Consider the following 21,935-nt stretch of genomic DNA (forward strand, 5'->3'; position numbering starts at 1 on the left):
AACTTGCATCAAGTTCAATAATAAATCAAAAGTGTTATAACTTGCATCAAGTTCAATAATAAATCAAATAACTTGCATCAAGTTCAATAATAAATAAAACAAAAGTGTTATAACTTGCATCAAGTTCAATAATAAATCAAATAACTTGCATCAAGTTCAATAACAAATCAAAAAAATTGTTATAACTTGCATCAAGTTCAATAATAAATCAAATAAAAGTGTTATAACTTGCATCAAGTTCAATAATAAATCAAATAAAAGTGTTATAACTTGCATCAAGTTCAATAATAAATCAAATAAAAGTGTTATAACTTGCTTCAAGTTCAATAATAAATCAAATAACTTGCATCAAGTTCAATAATAAATCAAATAACTTGCATCAAGTTCAATAATAAATCAAATAACTTGCATCAAGTTCAATAATAAATAAAACAAAAGTGTTATAACTTGCATCAAGTTCAATAATAAATCAAAAGTGTTATAACTTGCATCAAGTTCAATAATAAATCAAATAACTTGCATCAAGTTCAATAATAAATCAAATAACTTGCATCAAGTTCAATAATAAATAAAACAAAAGTGTTATAACTTGCATCAAGTTCAATAAAAAATCTAAAGTGTTATAACTTGCATCAAGTTCAATAATAAATCAAAAAAATTGTTATAACTTGCATCAAGTTCAATAATAAATCAAATAAAAGTGTTATAACTTGCTTCAAGTTCAATAATAAATCAAATAACTTGCATCAAGTTCAATAATAAATCAAATAACTTGCATCAAGTTCAATAATAAATCAAATAACTTGCATCAAGTTCAATAATAAATAAAACAAAAGTGTTATAACTTGCATCAAGTTCAATAATAAATCAAAAGTGTTATAACTTGCATCAAGTTCAATAATAAATCAAATAACTTGCATCAAGTTCAATAATAAATCAAATAACTTGCATCAAGTTCAATAATAAATAAAACAAAAGTGTTATAACTTGCATCAAGTTCAATAAAAAATCAAAAGTGTTATAACTTGCATCAAGTTCAATAATAAATCAAATAACTTGCATCAAGTTCAATAATAAATAAAACAAAAGTGTTATAACTTGCATCAAGTTCAATAATAAATCAAAAGTGTTCTAACTTGCATCAAGTTCAATAATAAATCAAATAACTTGCATCAAGTTCAATAATAAATCAAAAGTGTTATAACTTGCATCAAGTTCAATAATAAATCAAATAACTTGCATCAAGTTCAATAATAAATAAAACAAAAGTGTTATAACTTGCATCAAGTTCAATAATAAATCAAATAACTTGCATCAAGTTCAATAATAAATAAAACAAAAGTGTTATAACTCGCATCAAGTTCAATAATAAATCAAAAGTGTTATAACTTGCATCAAGTTCAATAATAAATCAAATAACTTGCATCAAGTTCAATAATAAATCAAAAGTGTTATAACTTGCATCAAGTTCAATAATAAATCAAATAACTTGCATCAAGTTCAATAATAAATCAAATAACTTGCATCAAGTTCAATAATAAATAAAACAAAAGTGTTATAACTTGCATCAAGTTCAATAATAAATAAAACAAAAGTGTTATAACTCGCATCAAGTTCAATAATAAATCAAATAACTTGCATCAAGTTCAATAATAAATCAAAAGTGTTATAACTTGCATCAAGTTCAATAATAAATCAAATAACTTGCATCAAGTTCAATAATAAATAAAACAAAAGTGTTATAACTTGCATCAAGTTCAATAATAAATCAAATAACTTGCATCAAGTTCAATAACAAATCAAAAAAATTGTTATAACTTGCATCAAGTTCAATAATAAATCAAATAAAAGTGTTATAACTTGCATCAAGTTCAATAATAAATCAAATAAAAGTGTTATAACTTGCATCAAGTTCAATAATAAATCAAATAAAAGTGTTATAACTTGCTTCAAGTTCAATAATAAATCAAATAACTTGCATCAAGTTCAATAATAAATCAAATAACTTGCATCAAGTTCAATAATAAATCAAATAACTTGCATCAAGTTCAATAATAAATAAAACAAAAGTGTTATAACTTGCATCAAGTTCAATAATAAATCAAAAGTGTTATAACTTGCATCAAGTTCAATAATAAATCAAATAACTTGCATCAAGTTCAATAATAAATCAAATAACTTGCATCAAGTTCAATAATAAATAAAACAAAAGTGTTATAACTTGCATCAAGTTCAATAAAAAATCTAAAGTGTTATAACTTGCATCAAGTTCAATAATAAATCAAAAAAATTGTTATAACTTGCATCAAGTTCAATAATAAATCAAATAAAAGTGTTATAACTTGCTTCAAGTTCAATAATAAATCAAATAACTTGCATCAAGTTCAATAATAAATCAAATAACTTGCATCAAGTTCAATAATAAATCAAATAACTTGCATCAAGTTCAATAATAAATAAAACAAAAGTGTTATAACTTGCATCAAGTTCAATAATAAATCAAAAGTGTTATAACTTGCATCAAGTTCAATAATAAATCAAATAACTTGCATCAAGTTCAATAATAAATCAAATAACTTGCATCAAGTTCAATAATAAATAAAACAAAAGTGTTATAACTTGCATCAAGTTCAATAAAAAATCAAAAGTGTTATAACTTGCATCAAGTTCAATAATAAATCAAAAAAATTGTTATAACTTGCATCAAGTTCAATAATAAATCAAATAAAAGTGTTATAACTTGCATCAAGTTCAATAATAAAGAAAATAAAAGTGTTATAACTTGCTTCAAGTTCAATAATAAATCAAAAAAATTGTTATAACTTGCATCAAGTTCAATAATAAATCAAATAAAAGTGTTATAACTTGCATCAAGTTCAATAATAAAGAAAATAAAAGTGTTATAACTTGCTTCAAGTTCAATAATAAATCAAATAACTTGATGCATAATAATAAATAAAATAAAAGTGCCACTTTGCAATCTTTGCAAAAAAAAAAGGAGGAGCTATGCATTTTGGCAAGACAGGGCGAGTGAACAGGGGCGCCGCTAGGGATTTTGGGCCCCATGAAAAGAATCTTTACAGGGCCCCCAACACAGCGGCAACATTTTTTGATGCTATTTTACATGCAATTATGCATTTTAATGGTATTCTGAATACAATGGAATTAATTTTGAGTCATTTATTTGCTGCACCACTGATTCTTGAGACGAGTAAAATGTATTATATTTTGTATTATATTATTATTATTATTATTATTTCAACACACACAGCTGCTCACCTCCTTCCTCATGTGGGGGCACTGGGGCTGATTCAGGGGCAGGAGGACTTAGAGCCTGCAGCCCGTTTCTTTACCCTGCCATGGTCTGTGCGCCATCAGAGCAAAAGCCCACACACTTTTCCCATTTAAGGTCGTGTTCTTTGAGGAAACTGTCCATTATCTCCAACAGCTCATCAGCAGTGGCTCTATTTTTCATGTATTTGCAAAACAGCAAATCCCCGCACAGTGACTCGCCATTCACAGAGCTTCCGCTTAGCCCCGCCCCCATTAGTTACTGTTGCTATGTCTGTCAAACTTGCGCTCCTACCTAGAAATGTAAAGTCTACAGGAAAAATAAGTAATTTACATTTATTTATATAGCGGATTCCACAGACAGAATCACAAAGTGATTTACAGTGTGTATAGAAAATGAAAGCATAGTAAAAAAAAAAAATCTAAGAATATAATAAAAAAAAATAAAAAAAAGTAAAGTGAAATTTCCTCCCGTTCCTCGCGCCCCACCTGTCATGTCTCTATTCCCCACCACTCATGAACTGAACTGACGTCGCCAACCCGGAAGTGCCCAAACTAATGACGCGTAGTATTTTCATATCGCCACAAGGTGTCAGTAAGAGTCTACAATCAAATGGGCATAACATTGCCGTGCCACAGGGCATTTCCTGTGGGACGGGATTCATTCTCAGGGATTTGAATAAAGAACCAACTCTTTTTCTTTACTACAGTGGCCTCGATAACGAGAACCGGTTCTCAAAAAGGGATTCGAGTCCATGGAATCGGTTCTTTTCTTATCGAACAACCGGGAGAACCGATTTCGAACATCATCCCTAGTAGTAATATTAGTAGTACATAAACAAGTTAAACAGTTTACTGACAGACTTATCTTTTCCAAGGCTTGTAAGAGCTAACACAACTTGTCTACTTCTCAATTGTCTCAACCCGGAAGTGCCCAAACTAATGACGCGTAGTATTTTCATATCGCCACAAGGTGTCAGTAAGAGTCTACAATCAAATGGGCATAACATTGCCGTCCCACAGGAAATGCCCTGTGGGACGGGATTCGTTCTCAGGGATTCGAATAAAGAACCAACTCTTTTTCTTTACTACAGTGGCCTCGATAACGGGAACCGGTTCTCAAAAAGGGATTTGAGTCCATGGAATCGGTTCTTTTCTTATCGAACAACCGGGAGAACCGATTTCGAACATCATCCCTAGTAGTAATATTAGTAGTACATAAACAAGTTAAACAGTTTACTGACAGACTTATCTTTTCCAAAGCTTGTAAGAGCTAACACAACTTGTCTACTTCTCAATTGTCTCATGAACTGAACTGACGTCGCCAACCCGGAAGTGCCCAAACTAATGACGCGTAGTATTTTCATTTCGCCACAAAGTGTCAGTAAGAGTCTACAATCAAATGGGCATAACATTGCCGTGCCACAGGGCATTTCCTGTGGGACGGGATTCGTTCTCAGGGATTCGAATAAAGAACCAACTCTTTTTCTTTACTACAGTGGCCTCGATAACGGGAACCGGTTCTCAAAAAGGGATTCGAGTCCATGGAATCGGTTCTTTTCTTATCGAACAACCGGGAGAACCGATTTCGAACATCATCCCTAGTAGTAATATTAGTAGTACATAAACAAGTTAAACAGTTTACTGACAGACTTATCTTTTCCAAAGCTTGTAAGAGCTAACACAACTTGTCTACTTCTCAATTGTCTCAACCCGGAAGTGCCCAAACTAATGACGCGTAGTATTTTCATATCGCCACAAGGTGTCAGTAAGAGTCTACAATCAAATGGGCATAACATTGCCGTCCCACAGGAAATGCCCTGTGGGACAGGATTCGTTCTCAGGGATTCGAATAAAGAACCAACTATTTTTCTTTACTACAGTGGCCTCGATAATGGGAACCGGTTCTCAAAAAGGGATTCGAGTCCATGGAATGGGTTCTTTTCTTATCGAACAACCGGGAGAACCGATTTCGAACATCATCCCTAGTAGTAATATTAGTAGTACATAAACAAGTTAAACAGTTTACTGACAGACTTATCTTTTCCAAGGCTTGTAAGAGCTAACACAACTTGTCTACTTCTCAATTGTCTCAACCCGGAAGTGCCCAAACTAATGACGCGTAGTATTTTCATATCGCCACAAAGTGTCAGTAAGAGTCTACAATCAAATGGGCATAACATTGCCGTCCCACAGGAAATGCCCTGTGGGACGGGATTCGTTCTCAGGGATTCGAATAAAGAACCAACTCTTTTTCTTTACTACAGTGGCCTCGATAACGGGAACCGGTTCTCAAAAAGGGATTCGAGTCCATGGAATCGGTTCTTTTCTTATCGAACAACCGGGAGAACCGATTTCGAACATCATCCCTAGTAGTAATATTAGTAGTACATAAACAAGTTAAACAGTTTACTTACAGACTTATCTTTTCCAAAGCTTGTAAGAGCTAACACAACTTGTCTACTTCTCAATTGTCTCATGAACGGAACTGACGTCGCCAACCCGGAAGTGCCCAAACTAATGACGCGTAGTATTTTAATTTCGCCACAAAGTGTCAATAAGAGTCTACAATCAAATGGGCATAACATTGCCGTGCCACAGGGCATTTCCTGTGGGACGTCCCCACAAGGTCCACTGTAACAAAGTTGTGTGTAAGGAGCATGAAGTAACAAAGTTGTGTTATAGGAGCATGAAGTAACACAAGTGCACGCAGACGTCCCCACACAGCAAAAGTAGAACACGAGAAGAAAAGATCTTGTTTTAGCGCCGGCTGCAGCAAAACGAGGAACATAATCAATTATAGCTAAGCTCCTCTCTCATGTCTCCTCACGCGCTGCAAGACCACCCGAGACTTCCGTCACAGAAATTCTTCCAACGCCGGTTTCCCTGACAACAAATGAACGTTGCTCTGTGATGTCGGCTTCCTGCACTGCAAGGTTCTAGAAGAAGCAGCAGGGAACGTCCTCGCTGGTTCTGGGCAGCCCAGGCCAGTGTTGCTGACTCATCAAGTCCTGGGCAGCAGGAAGTGTTTCACAATAAAAGCACAGACCCCTCATCTGGGAGTGATGGAGGAAGTCCACGCATGGGAAGAAAACAATAAAAAGAAAAGATCCTTTTGAAAACTGAAAGGATTTGGAAAGTTTTTGTAAAGTTAAAACTAATTTTGGCAGTCAAATTATTAAATATCACTGACGTTTGTTTGTTTGTTTGTTTGTGCAACGTACATTTAAGTGATTTTATTTTGTTTTTGTGCAGTGATGAGTGCTTGTCTAGTGACAGTCATGTGACTATCTCAGGTTAGTGTGTCAGTTAAGCTAGATCATTTTTAAAAGTTTCTGTTACCCTCAAAGTTCATTTTAAACACGTGCAAATATGGCTGCCCTTAACCAAATTGGGGCCCGAAGCAGAATTTTATTTGAAGTTTTTTTTATTACAAAAATATTTAGCAATTATTTTTATTAAATAAAAAAACATTTTTTTAAATATATTTTATATTATTGGATCATTTGTACTTAAACACATATATGGCAAAAAAGTGTTAAATAATTATTTGTTATTATCATTTAATTGTATTGTATATTATCATTATATATATGATATTAATATATTATTTACATATACACATTTATATAATATAAATATTATTTATGCAACATATATGAAATAATGATTTCATTATTATTATATCATAAATTATTATCATAAATATTATACATTTATAATAGAGACTTGAATATATACATGTATATTATAGATTATATCATTACAGTGTATACATTTTTATTGTAATTATTATACGCTATAAAAGATGTATTATAGTATTTCAAAGAACACAGTGAACATAAGAGATATATCTGTTATTCATCCTGACAAATAACTGACATTTGACATGTGCCTGTTGGTGTAAAACGGGGCCACCACGGCCCGCAGGGCTCTAGGCACAACACGTGTAGGAAGGTAAGGTTCTGCTTTTATCCTCCACTATTTGACTTCAAATCTCTCTGGCTTCTTCTTCTTCTGGTTGACAAAAAAAAAAACCCACGATAAGTGCAGCAGATTATTTTGACCCCGCGGTCGTAAAAATATGTTTTCAAACTTTGCAGCGAATAAAAGTCCAACGAGAGTGGAAGCAAAGTGTATGACGGCCTTGATATGAACTGATTAGAACTAAACAAAAACATGGCGGCCAACAAATAAGCACTTTCATGCTTTTATTCATTAAGTAACACTTTGTCCTTCAACATGGACGACAAAATGACAAGCGAGCTTTGCTTTTTCCTATCGAGTAGAAATCCTCGCACGCCCACTGTGTCTTTAGTCTCTCACTTTCATCAACTTCACTTTCTGCAAGAACTCCACTGATTTGGAACATTTTATAAACTCATAAGAACTTCAAGTGTCTGATTGACTAAGATGCATATAACTACTTATATATATATATATATATATATATATATATATATATATATATATATATATATATATATATATATATATATATATACACTACCGTTCAAAAGTTTGGGGTCACCCAATTTAGTGGAATAGCCTTCATTTCTAAGAACAAGAATAGACTGTCGAGTTTCAGATGAAAGTTCTCTTTTTCTGGCCATTTTGAGCGTTTAATTGACCCCACAAATGTGATGCTCCAGAAACTCAATCTGCTCAAAGGAAGGCTCAGTTTTGTCGCTTCTGTAACGAGCTAAAGTGTTTTCAGATGTGTGAACATGATTGCACAAGGCTTTTCTAATCATCAATTAGCCTTCTGAGCCAATGAGCAAACACATTGTACCATTAGAACACTGGAGTGATAGTTGCTGGAAATGGGGCCTCTATACACCTATGTAGATATTGCACCAAAAAGCAGACATTTGCAGCTAGAATAGTCATTTACCACATTAGCAATGTATAGAGTGTACTTCTTTAAAGTTAAGACTAGTTTAAAGTTATCTTCATTGAAAAGTACAGTGCTTTTCCTGCAAAAATAAGGACATTTCAATGTGACCCCAAACTTTTGAACGGTAGTGTATATATGTATGTATTTATGTATGTATACATATGTGTATATACTGTACAGTGTTTCCCATAAACTGCCAAGATACCTGTGGCGGTGGGGGCGTGGCTATGGGCGTGGTCACCATGACATCATCGAGTAATTTGCATCATTTACTACAATGATAGGATTTTCTCTAAAAAGGCTCAAAAAATGTATACTTACTAATTAATAACAACAGTTTTGTTTTAAACGTCCATCCATCCATCCATTTTACAATATAATTACAACACTTTATGTACATATTTATATACAGATTTGAACAATAAGTTATTCACTGAAATATATTTATTAATTGTGGTTCTTACAAAAAATATATCTTATAAAATATAAAAGCTGAAATGTCTCTTAAAGCTCTGCCCCTTTAATTAGTGCATACTAAATAATTTAACTTTAGCCTACTACTACAACCATATTATTTACCAGCAACATAAAGTGAAACAGAGGCAGAGGTGTCCTGCCACAGTCAGTAACAAATAAACAGAAAACAGTAGTGGTGGTAGATCAGACCTGGGCATTCTGCGGCCCGCGCCGTGAGGCCAATCATAAATTACAAAATACATTTTAAAAAGTATCTATGTCGAGTGTGCAATACAATAATTCATAATTTCTCACAAAATCGCCAGAAAAAGGAAGGCGTTTATTAAGGAATGTTTATTGGACTTTGCTGCAGCTCAGAAGAGGGGCGCATTTGAGAATGTGTCACTCTCCCGACGCACTGTAACGAGGCGCGTTGAGGCCATCGCTGGAAATTTGGAGCTTCAGCTGAAGAACAGAACGGCCGACTTTTGATTATTTTTCGCTGGCTTCGGATGAGAGCTGCGATGTACGTGAAACACCGCCCAGCTGCTCATCTTTTTACGTGGGATAACTAAGGACTTTCAAATCACGGAGTAGCTGGCAGCCATGCAGTCAATTAAAAGGGACAACCACAGGTAATGACTTGTTCACAGAGGTAAATGCGTGTTTGGACATTTTAGGACTGAAATGGGACAAGCTGGCGGGTGTGACAACAGATGGTTGTCCAAATCTGACGGGGGGAAAATGTTGGACTTTTAAAGAGGATGCAGGATAAAGTGACTGAAATGAACCCTGTGCAGAAACGGACATTTTTACATTGTATTATACATCAGGAAGTGTTGTGTAAGACAGTGTTAAAAATGAACCATGTTGTTGACGTTGTAAGTAAAACAGTCAACTTTATCAAAGCGAGAGTGTTAAATCATAGACAATTTGTTGCACTTTTGGAGGAAAATGAGAGTGAACATGGTGACATAAGCTACCACAGCAACGTCAGGTGGCTCAGCCTGGGAAAAGTTCTGAAAAGTGTCTGGGACCTTAGAGACCAGGGGCCGTACTTATCAAGCTTCTTAGAGTGCCATTTTACACTTAAGTCCTGAGAATTTGCGAAATTTAGTCCTACTCTCAAACTTAAGAATAACAGCTTTTTATCAACGTTCTTAAGTCTAAGAATCACTCCTACTCTCCACGATATTTAAGAGACCTTCAGAGGTGTCTTAAGTGGTTAGGAGTTGCCAGCAGGGGATGGCACTGAGGCGAGAGAGACGTGCGCGAACGTTCAGGGAGCGGAACGATGTTCTGGATTTGTTTGATGACGAGCAGCTGATCAAACGGTATCGTTTAGACAGAGCGGGTATTATTTTTGTCACAGATTTAATACTTTTGGATTCCATGTTGATTTCTGCATGTGTCTGCAGTGGGCTAGTATATATAGAGCCACCCACACCAGTTTCAAATTAGTTGCCTAATTAATGAATTGGAAAGAAAATGTTATGACAGTAGCGTATACACACATACCGTGAGGTGAGTGACGTCAGTGAGTGTGTGGGCGATAGAAGAGAGGGAGCGGTAGCGTGAGTGCCGGCGGGGACTAGTTTGTTTTGTATTATTTTGTAGTTTATTGTCAAAATATACACTCCCATTGTCCACTTAAATATTTCCAAGATATTTCTTTATTCTTAGACAACGGATTCCCTTCCGTGATTGGTCATTTCTATGGACACAGAAATTACGTCACCTAAAATTGCGTTTACGGCACATAGTAATGTCGTAATTCAGCTCTGAGTGTGACACTTACGATTCAGTCCTACACTTCGCTGAAAGTGTGAGTAAGACGCTTGATAACTAACTTTTAAGTGCAGCTTTCAGCGAAGAATTTATTTACTCTTAAGTCAACTCTTAGCAGACTTCTTAGGAGTAATTCTGAGAAGCTTGATAATTTTAGGTGACGTCATTTCTGTGTCCATAGAAATGACCAATCACGGAAGGGAATCCCTTGTCTAAGAATAAAGAAATATCTTGGAAATATTTAAGTGGACAATGGGAGCGTATATTTTGACAATAAACTACAAAATAATACAAAACAAACTAGTCCCCGCCGGCACTCACGCTACCGCTCCCTCTCTTCTCTCGCCCACACACTCACCTCACGGCCACACACATACGCTACTGTCATAACATTTTCTTTCCAATTCATTAATTAGGCAACTAATTTGAAACTGGTGTGGGTGGCTCTATATATACTAGCCCACTGCAGACACATGCAGAAATCAACAAGGAATCCAAAAGTATTAAATCTGTGACAAAAATAATATTGCGCACGTCTCTCTCGCCTCAGTGCCATCCCCTGCTGGCAACTCCTAACCACTTAAGACACCTCTGGAGGACTCTTAAATATCGTGGAGAGTAGGAGTGATTCTTAGACTTAAGAACGTTGATAAAAAGCTTTTATTCTTAAGTTTGAGAGTAGGACTAAATTTCGCAAATTCTCAGGACTTAAGTGTGAAACGGCACTCTAAGAAGCTTGATAAGTACGGCCCCAGATTCAGAATTTCTGTGGGAAATCCCAGAACTTTCAGATGAAGACTGGGTGGCAGACCTCGGACTCGCCGTGGATGTGACTGCACTCATGAACCAACTGAATGCCAAACTGCAGCGCAAGGGCCTTTTTGTGCATGGGATGTACAGTGCAGTGACGGCTTTCAGGAGAAAGTTGCAGCTTCTCTCAAGCCAAGTGAAGGACAAGGTTCTGACCCACTTGCCAACACTTAAAGAAGCCACAAGATCAGCCGATTACCTCCACGAATACTCAAGCAAGTTAGAAGCACTGCATGGAGAGTTTTGGAGGCGATTTCAAAACTATTGAGAGTGAAATGCACATGGTTTCTTCTCCCTTCAACCGCAGTGTGGACAATGCACCAAGATGGAGCTCATTGACCTGCAGCCTGACCTACTTCTGGCCGAGCACTTCAGGTCAGTCTCATTGCTGGACTTTTACTCCTCCCTCAAAGAGGAAAACTTCCCACACCTGAGGAGGCATGCTCAGATGATTCTGGTCCTCTTTGGATCCACCTACGTATGTGAACAGACATTTTCTGTGATGAAGTTGGACCAATCCAAACACAGATCCTCTATCACTGATGAGCACCTCTCAGCTGTCCTCCGCGTAGCCACCTCAGACATTCAGCCAGATTTCAATGCCCTTGTTCAAGCCCAGAACACACTGGATTATTCGCACTGAAGAGGTCAAATGAGGTGGAAAACATAACAAGTTATTTGTTTGTTGTATTGCAGTATTCTATAAACTTTTTAAGTTATTTGTTGTTTTTCCTTGTTTGTGGAACAAAGTTAAAGTGTGAGCAAGTTAAAAATAAATTGCAGTGATTCAATGATTGTTTTTGCACAAGACCAAAACGTTCCACTGCTCACCGTAGGCCAGGGGTCGGCAACCCGCGGCTCCTTGACCACTCTGATGCGGCTCAGCTACATACATGCCGACCCCCCCGATTTTCCCAGGAGATTTATGGATCTCAGTGTCTCTCATAGATTACTCCCAGGGAAAAAATAATCCTATTTACACTCTAATTACTAAATAAAGGGCGTGCCCTAATTGCACTGTAGTAATTGTCCTCTATAGCATTTACATACAGCGTGCCAGTCCAGCCACATGTTGCATGTTGTTATTACTTGCACACATAGGAGACAGCAAAGCATACTTATTCATCAGCCACACAGCTTACACTGACGGTAGCCGTATAAAACAACTTTAACATTGTTACGTTACAAATATGCGCCACACTGTGAACCCACACCAAAAAAAGAATGAAAAACACATTTCTGGAGAACATCCCACCGTAACACAACACAACCATTACCCAGAATCCCATGCAGCCCTAACTCTTCCGGTCTACATCATACACCCCGCTACCACCAAATCCCCCCACACATCAACCCCCCCCCCCCCCCCCCCCCCCCCCCCTCCGTGCGTTGGTTGAGCGGAAGAGTTAGGGCTGCATGGGATTCTGGGTATTGGTACCGTCAGTGTAAGATGTGTGGCTGCTGAGTTAGTACGCCTTGCTGTCACTTACGTGAGCAAGCTGAAATTGCATTCTACGTGTGGTCGAGCAAGGTACGCTGTTAGGGCAGACTGTAGAGGGCGCCAAATGGAGTGTCATCACGCTCTGATACTCGGGAGTCTCCCGGGAAAAATGAGAGGGCTGGCGAGTATGACGCTATCAAGCGCCATTCATTCAAAACTCGCGGGCTGCACTAACATCAAATTTCCACATTAAGTGCGTGCCGGTGCGTGTGTCGGAGACCCCTAGTTAACATAGCACAAAGCATTTAAGCTTTATATGCGGTGTTTTTCATTTTAAATTTAAAATTTTTTTTTTGTGGCTCCCATTACTTTCTTTAATTGGTGAAACTTGCCAAAATGGCTCTTTGAGTGGTAAAGGTTGCCGACCCCTGCCGTAGGCGAACAAGGCATAGAGTACGTTGAGAACTTCACGTATCTTGGAAGCAACATCTCAAACACTGGAGACGCAAAAAAGGATGTACAGACCAGGGGCCGTACTTATCAAGCTTCTTAGAGTGCCATTTTACACTTAAGTCCTGAGAATTTGCGAAATTTAGTCCTACTCTCAAACTTAAGAATAAAAGCTTTTTATCAACGTTCTTAAGTCTAAGAATCACTCCTACTCTCCACGATATTTAAGAGACCTTCAGAGGTGTCTTAAGTGGTTAGGAGTTGCCAGCAGGGGGTGGCACTGAGGCGAGAGAGACGTGCGCGAACGTTCAGGGAACGGAACCATGTTTTTTTTTTTTTTGATGACGAGCAGCTGATCAAACGGTATCGTTTAGACAGAGCGGATATTATTTTTGTCACAGATTTAATACTTTTCGATTCCTTGTTGATTTCTGCATGTGTCTGCAGTGGGCTAGTATATATAGAGCCACCCACACCAGTTTCAAATGAGTTGCCTAATTAATGAATTGGAAAGAAAATGTTATGACAGTAGCGTATGTGTGTGGCCGTGAGGTGAGTGACGTCAGTGAGTGTGTGGGCGAGAGAAGAGAGGGAGCGGTAGCGTGAGTGCCGGCGGGGACTAGTTTGTTTTGTATTATTTTGTAGTTTATTGTCAAAATATACACTCCCATTGTCCACTTCAATATTTCCAAGATATTTCTTTATTCTTAGACAAGGGATTCCCTTCCGTGATTGGTCATTTCTATGGACACAGAAATGACGTCACCTACAATTCCGTTTACGGCACATAGTAATGTCGTAATTCAGCTCTGAGTGTGACACTTAAGATTCAGTCCTACACTTCGCTGAAAGTGTGAGTAAGACGCTTGATAACTAACTTTTAAGTGCAGCTTTCAGCGAAGAATTTATTTACTCTTAAGTCAACTCTTAGCAGACTTCTTAGGAGTAATTCTGAGAAGCTTGATAAGTACGGCCCCTGGGGAATCCCTTGTCTAAGAATAAAGAAATATCTTGGAAATATTTAAGTGGACAATGGGAGTGTATATTTTGACAATAAACTACAAAATAATACAAAACAAACTAGTCCCTGCCGGCACTCACGCTACCGCTCCCTCTCTTCTCTTCTCTCGCCCACACACTCACTGACGTCACTCACCTCACGGCCACACACATACGCTACTGTCATAACATTTTCTTTCCAATTCATTAATTAGGCAACTAATTTGAAACTGGTGTGGGTGGCTCTATATATACTAGCCCACTGCAGACACATGCAGAAATCAACAAGGAATCCAAAAGTATTAAATCTGTGACAAAAATAATATCCGCTCTGTCTAAACGATACCGTTTGATCAGCTGCTCGTCATCAAAAAAAAACAAAACATTGTTCCGTTCCCTGAACGTTGGCGCACGTCTTTCTTGCCTCAGTGCCATCCCCTGCTGGCAACTCCTAACCACTTAAGACACCTCTGAAGGTCTCTTAAATATCGTGGAGAGTAGGAGTGATTCTTAGACTTAAGAACGTTGATAAAAAGCTTTTATTCTTAAGTTTGAGAGTAGGACTAAATTTCGCAAATTCTCAGGACTTAAGTGTAAAATGGCACTCTAAGAAGCTTGATAAGTACGGCCCCAGGGGCCGTATTTATCAAGCTTCTTAGAATTACTCCTAAGAAGTCTGCTAAGAGTTGACTTAAGAGTAAATAAATTCTTCGCTGAAAGCTGCACTTAAAAGTTAGTTATCAAGCGTCTTACTCACACTTTCAGCGAAGTGTAGGACTGAATCTTAAGTGTCACACTCAGAGCTGAATTACGACATTACTATGTGCCGTAAACGGAATTTTAGGTGACGTCATTTCTGTGTCCATAGAAATGACCAATCACGGAAGGGAATCCGTTGTCTAAGAATAAAGAAATATCTTGGAAATATTTAAGTGGACAATGGGAGTGTATATTTTGACAATAAACTACAAAATAATACAAAACAAACTAGTCCCCGCCGGCACTCACGCTACCGCTCCCTCTCTTCTCTTCTCTCGCCCACACACTCACTGACGTCACTCACCTCACGGCCACACACATACGCTACTGTCATAACATTTTCTTTCCAATTCATTAATTAGGCAACTAATTTGAAACTGGTGTGGGTGGCTCTATATATACTAGCCCACTGCAGACACATGCAGAAATCAACAAGGAATCGAAAAGTATTAAATCTGTGACAAAAATAATATCCGCTCTGTCTAAACGATACCGTTTGATCAGCTGCTCGTCATCAAGAAAAACCAAAACATTGTTCCGTATCAGTACGTCCACCAAGCTGCGCCTCTATATGTCAGCGGTCATCCCTACAGTGACCTATGCCTGTGAGACATGGATGAAGACATCAACAAGCTGGATGTCTTCCACCGACGGTGCCTCGGATACATCTTGAGGATCTCATGGAGAGACCACATCACCAATGAAGAGGTGATGAGAAGGGCATTGTCTGACATAGTCTCTGATATGAGAAGGAGAATGGCTGGACACGTACTCCGACTGCCGAAAGAGAGACCGGCAAGTGTGGCAATGGACTGGGTGCCAGAAGGGGGAAAGAGGAAGAGAGGACGGCCAAAGAAGACGTGGAGACAAACAGCCAAGGAAGACCTGAGAGGGATGGGAGTCAGCTGGTATGGAGCAAGAAGGGTTGCCAGTGACCGGAACAAATGGAGGGGACTCGTCGCCCAATGTTCCAACAGGAATGGGAGGAACTAAGTCTAAGTAAGTAAGTAAATGATTGTTTTTGTTTCCTTATTTCAATTTCACATAGCCTGATATAAATATGTAAGGATTAAGAGTTTAAATAAAACCATCAAAAGCAATCTGCTTTTGTATAAAGTTAAGTTAGGTCAGGGGTCGGCAACCCAAAATGTTGAAAGAGACATATTGGACCAAAAATACAAAAACAAATCTGTCTGGAGCCGCAAAAAATTAAAAGCCATATTACATACAGATAGTGTGTCATGAGATATCCATTTAATTAAGAGGACTTAAAGGAAACTAAATGAGCTCAAATATAGCTACAAATGAGGCATAATGATGCAATATGTACATATAGCTAGCCTAAATAGCATGTTAGCATCGATTAGCTTGCAGTCATGCAGTGACCAAATATGTCTGATTAGCACTCCACACAAGTCAATAACATCAACAAAACTCACCTTTGTGCACGACGTTAAAAGCTGGGTGGACAAAATGAGACGGAAAAAGAAGTGGCATAAAACACGTCCTAGAACAGACCTGGGCATTCTGCGGCCCACGGGCCGCATCCGGCCCTTTGTGCGTCCCTGTCCGGCCCGCGTGAGGCCAATTATAAATTACAAAATACATTTTAAAAAGTATCTATGTCGAGTGTGCAATACAACGGTGCTGCTTTTGTTTTGAAAATCGTTATTTGTATTACTTCCGTGTGGACGTATGCGCGTGCGTGATTGTGAGTGAATGTGAACAGCTGCAATCATTAATTACAAAATAAAGTTGAAAAAACATCTATGTCGTGCGAGCAATACAACTGTGCTGCTTTTATTTTGAAAATTATTATTTATGGGCGTGTGTCAGTGTGTAACCTGTGAGTGAAGGTGCACATGCAGCGACAAGTGATGCACGGTTTACACCCGAGACGCTAAAAAGAGAAAAGTTGATGAAGAATGGCGTGTTTTCAACAAGACATGGACTGCCAAGCAACGTTCCCTCTAAGGTGCGTGCCTGCGCAATTGCGCACTGCTCAAGCGTCTGCTGCGCGCAGCAAGTATATGCCGCGCACCAAATCAAATCCCATCTGAATTCTAAACAAAATAAACATATTTATTCTATGTAATTTTGCAATGCAACTTTGAGTGACAGTGACAACAAGCGGCCCTAAGTGTGTTCGTCAACACCGTTCAATTATTGTAACGTCTATCGAGATGCTTCGAGGACAGGAATTATATCGATCACTTTATTGAGCAAAACTGTTTATATTCGGCCATAACCACACCAAAAACATGAGTAAAACAATTCTATCTCGAAAAACTAGTCATTTTCTGCCGTACAAACCAGGCCAAAAGCAACTTGTCATCTGTCACCAACACGCATAGCACTAAACCACTGGTGCGTTTATGGCCACACAAAAAGTCAGACAACTCAAACACCACACAAAGTTACACTATGACTCCTCAGTCATACGTGTGCTTATTTTACTGTCATTTATTATTAATGTTAATTTATTTATATTAGTCATGGAATGCTGTTACATACACTATGTTGAAGTATTACTATTATTATTAATTATTATTATTCTTTATCTTACGGTATATATCAAAAATAATATTGAGCAACATTTTATTGAAATATTGTCGATGTGGCCCTCCAGCAGTGCTCGGGTTGCTCATGCGGCCCCCGGTAAAAATTAATTTCCCACCCCTGTCCTAGAAAGTCGGAGAAAGTTATACATGTAAACAAACTATACGGTGAGTTCAAGGACCGGCAAAATTAGTAGGACAAAACGGCGCTCGCCAAATACTCGAATCAGTGAAGCATGTTTAATATAAACAGTGTGATTTATAACAATTGGGGAGATTTGTGTCATGTTTGTCCTCCTACAGAAACTATACTAAAACAAAAAAATAGATTTTTTTTCCCCTCATCTTTTTCCATTCTTCATACATTTTTGAAAAATCTCCAGAGAGCCACTAGGGCGCCACAAATAAATGAATGTGTGGGAAACACTGCTGTATGCACTCGGGCGGAAGGTCGGGGTACACCCTGGACAAGTCGCCACCTCATCACAGGGCCAACACAGATAGCCAGACAACATTCACACTCACATTCACACACGAGGGCCCATTTAGTGTTGCCAATCAACCTATTCCCAGGTGCGTGTCTTTGGAGGTGGGAGGAGCCTATCCCCAGGTGCATGTCTTTGGAGGTGGGAGGAGCCTATCCCCAGGTGCATGTCTTTGGAGGTGGGAGGAGCCTATCCCCAGGTGCATGTCTTTGGAGGTGGGAGGAAGCCGGAGTAGAAATAACCCACGCAGTCACGGGGAGAGGACATGCAAACTCCACACAGAAAGATCCCGAGCCCGGGATTGAACTCACGGACTACTCAGGACCTTCGTATTGCGAGGCACATGCACTAACCCCTGTACCACCGTGCTGCCCTAATTAATACATCAAAATATTTTGTGACTTGACAAAATGATACCTGACAGCATGCTAATGTAAATTTTGTAGGTATAACCCACAGTCATATTTACTTGATGGATGCTAACGTTAGCATGCTAGCATTTTAAACAACAATTTCAGGTACACTTCAGAGTAGTGTATTTTCTACAGTTAGCATTTTAGCAATCAAACCATTTAGCAGGTATACAAAAAGGGTGTCACCTGACAAATGAAGCTAGCATGCTAACATTAGCATGCACATTTTTAAAATCTTTTTCAAGAGTCATATAACTTGGTACGGGACATTACGTAACCGTTACGTGAACGTTACCGTTTCAGTTTCCCCTCGCGCGTTTGCCGTTTGTGCTGACATTGCACAGATTCTGAGTGTGTTTTTTTTGCGGTGAGATTTTGTGTGCGTTTTCAAACAATCCAAACACACGCCGTGTGACGGTGACTTTGGTGCGGGGAAAAAACAACGGAAAAGATGCCGGTTTGTGTCACACGCTGCTCAAACGTTTGGCTTGGCTCCACACGCCCGCCCGCGCACACACACACACACACACACACACACACACACACACACACACACACACACACACACACACACACACACACACACACACACACACACACGCACGCACGCACGCACGCACGCACGCACGCACGCCCGCCCGCGCACACACACACACACACACACACACACACACACACACACACACACACACACACACACACACACACACACACACACACACACACACACACACACACACACACACACACACACACACTAGAAGCTGTGAATTGATGCAGAAAATAACATTCAAGTTTGTCCCTCCACAACCTTCACTCATTTAGATGCTTTAACTCGTTTGGACTCGTCATGTTTAAACACACACACGCACGCACGCACGCACGCACGCACACACACACACTTGTATTTCGTACTTTCTTGAGACCTGAGAATACATAGATATATAAAGAAGTGTATTTACAACATGAATAATATATACATACTATGCACATATAAAAAAGCTTGTTGTGAAAAATGAGTTGGAATTTCACAAGAAAAAGGTCACAATTTCTCAAGAAAAACTTAGAATGTTGGCAGTATTATAATAAAAGTCGTCATTTTACTCAACGCAAGTCAAAATTTGACAAGAAAAACTGAACATTTGTGTAATATTATGATAAAAGTTGGAATTTTACTCAATAACAGTCGCAATTTTACAGGAAAAGCTTAAAATGTTGGCAATGTTATGAAAAGAGTCGTAATTTTACTCGACAAAAGTCACAATTTTATAAGAAAACTTTAAAATGTTGGCAATATTATAATAATAATCGGAATTTTACTTGGCAAAGTTATGACAAAAGTCCTAATTTTACTCAAAAAATGTCACTATTTTACAAGAACAAAAAAAAAATTGGCAATATTGTGATAAAAGTCAGAATTTTATATGACAAATGTCACCATTTTGCATTAAAAAGTAATAATTTTACATAAAAAGGTAATAATTTTAGGAGGAAATATTGCAATATTACAGAAACAGAAAGAATATGAGAAATTGTTCCCAATTTATAAGAAAAAAGTCGACACATTGTGAGAAAAAAAAGACTGCATTTAGTAAAAAAAAAATGTTGAAGTTTTTGTTTGTAACTGTTTTTTAATCTTCATTATTTACTTCAAGTTATTACAGTATGTCTCTTTATATATATTTATTTTAACATTTTGGCAGTATTATAATAAAAGTCGTCATTTTACTCAACGCAAGTCAAAATTTTATGAGAAAAAAACGAATATTTGGGCAATATTAAGATAAATGTTGGCATTTTACTCAATAGCAGTCGCAATTTTACAAGAAAAAGCTTTACATTTTTGGCAATTTTATAAAAAGAGTCGTGATTTTACCCGACAAAAGTCACAATTTGATAGGAAAACTTAAAAATGTTGGCAATATTATGATGATATTCGGAATTTTGCTCGGCAAAACGATGACAAAAGTCATAATTGTACGCCAAAAGGTGTCACTATTTTACAAGAACAACAAAAAAATTGGCAATATTGTGATAAAAGTCCGAATTTGGTATGACAAATGAAAGTTAAAGAACCAATGATTGTCACACACACACACTACAAATGTCCCCGTTTTGCATTGAAAAGTAATCATTTTACATAAAAAAGTAATAATTTTACAAGAAAATGTTGCAATATTACAGAAACAGAAAGAACATGAGGAATTGTTCCCAATTTTATATGAAAATAAAGTCGACACATCGTGAGAAAAAGACTGCTTTTAGTTCATTTATTTTTTTGAATTTTTAGTTTGTAATTGGTATTTCATCTTCATTATTTTGACTTAGACATCCTTTTTATTGTCATTAAAATTTGAACTTTACAGTACAGATAAGAACGACTTAAAATGTTGGCAGTATTATAATAAAAGTCGTCATTTTACTCAACGCAAGTCAAAATGTTACAAGACAAACGGAACATTTGTGCAATATTATGATAAAAGTTGGAATTTTACTCAATAACAGTCGCAATTTTACAAGAAAAGCTTAACATTTTTGGCAATTGTATGAAAAGAGTCGCCATTTTACTCGACAAAAGTCACCATTTTATAAGAACAAACTTTTTGGCAATATTATAATAATAATCGGAATTTTACTTGGCAAAATTATGACAAGAAAGTCATAATTTTACTCCAAAAATGTCACTATTTTACAAGAACAACAACAAAAAAAGGCAATATTGTGATAAAAGTCTATTTGTATATGACAAATGTCACCATTTTGCATTAAAAAAGTAATAATATTAGGAGAAAATATTGCAATATTACAGAAACAGAAAGAATATGAGAAATTGTTCCCAATTTTATAAAAAAAAAAAGTCGACACAATGTGAGAAAAAAACTGCTTGTAGTTAACTTATTTTTTAGGGAATTTTTTGTTTGTATTTGGTTTTTAATCTTTATTATTTACCTCAAGTTATTACAGTATGTCTCTATATACATATTCATTTTATTAATTTTAGCCAAAGGGGGCACATTTCAATTTCTTACACACACTTGTTATTTCATATGTTGGCCAGAAGGGGAGCACTTTACATTTTTTACACACACTTGTTATTTCATATGTTGGCCAGAAGGGGAGCACTTTACATTTTTTACACACACTTGTTATTTCATATGTTGGCCAGAAGGGGAGCACTTTACATTTTTTACACACACTTGTTATTTCATATGTTGACCAGCAGGGGTGCAAATGAGACATTGTCTATTAGATGCAATGTTATTGGGACCATGATTTATGTCATCACTTGTTCACACCTCCTCATATGGAAGATACTTTTCCTTCTTCATGTCTCAAGAAGGTTAGGAATACAAGAACGCACACACACACGCACACACACACACTCTTGTATTTGTTACCTTCTTGAGACTTGAGAAAAATGCCTCCCTCTTTAGGACCAGCCTTTCTAGATATATAAAGAAGTGTATTTACAACATGAATAATATATACATACTATGCAAATATAAAAAAGCTTGTTGTGAAAAATGAGTTGGAATTTCACAAGAAAAAACCTTAAAATGTTGGCAGTATTATAATAAAAGTCGTCAT

General features: G+C 37.2%; 1 protein-coding gene across 4 annotated transcripts in view; it reads right to left on the reverse strand.

The window, feature by feature from the left end:
- The window catches only part of LOC133645024 (protocadherin-1-like), a 282,515-nt gene that overhangs the window by 29,924 nt on the left and 230,656 nt on the right, over nt 1-21,935 (reverse strand). Inside the window, exons 5-6 of one of the 4 annotated variants that reach the window (XM_062039812.1) lie at nt 11,793-11,881; nt 11,701-11,716 (exon numbers count right to left, since the gene is read on the reverse strand). The exons of the other annotated variants lie outside the window; for them this stretch is intronic. Coding sequence (XP_061895796.1) covers nt 11,820-11,881 — 62 coding nt within the window. The 3' untranslated portion in view covers nt 11,701-11,716; nt 11,793-11,819. Of the gene's footprint in view, nt 1-11,700; nt 11,717-11,792; nt 11,882-21,935 lie in introns of those variants that run through there. 4 annotated transcript variants of the gene reach the window in all.

Source organism: Entelurus aequoreus, linkage group LG28, assembly GCF_033978785.1.
Source record: "Entelurus aequoreus isolate RoL-2023_Sb linkage group LG28, RoL_Eaeq_v1.1, whole genome shotgun sequence".
Lineage (NCBI taxonomy): Eukaryota > Metazoa > Chordata > Actinopteri > Syngnathiformes > Syngnathidae > Entelurus > Entelurus aequoreus.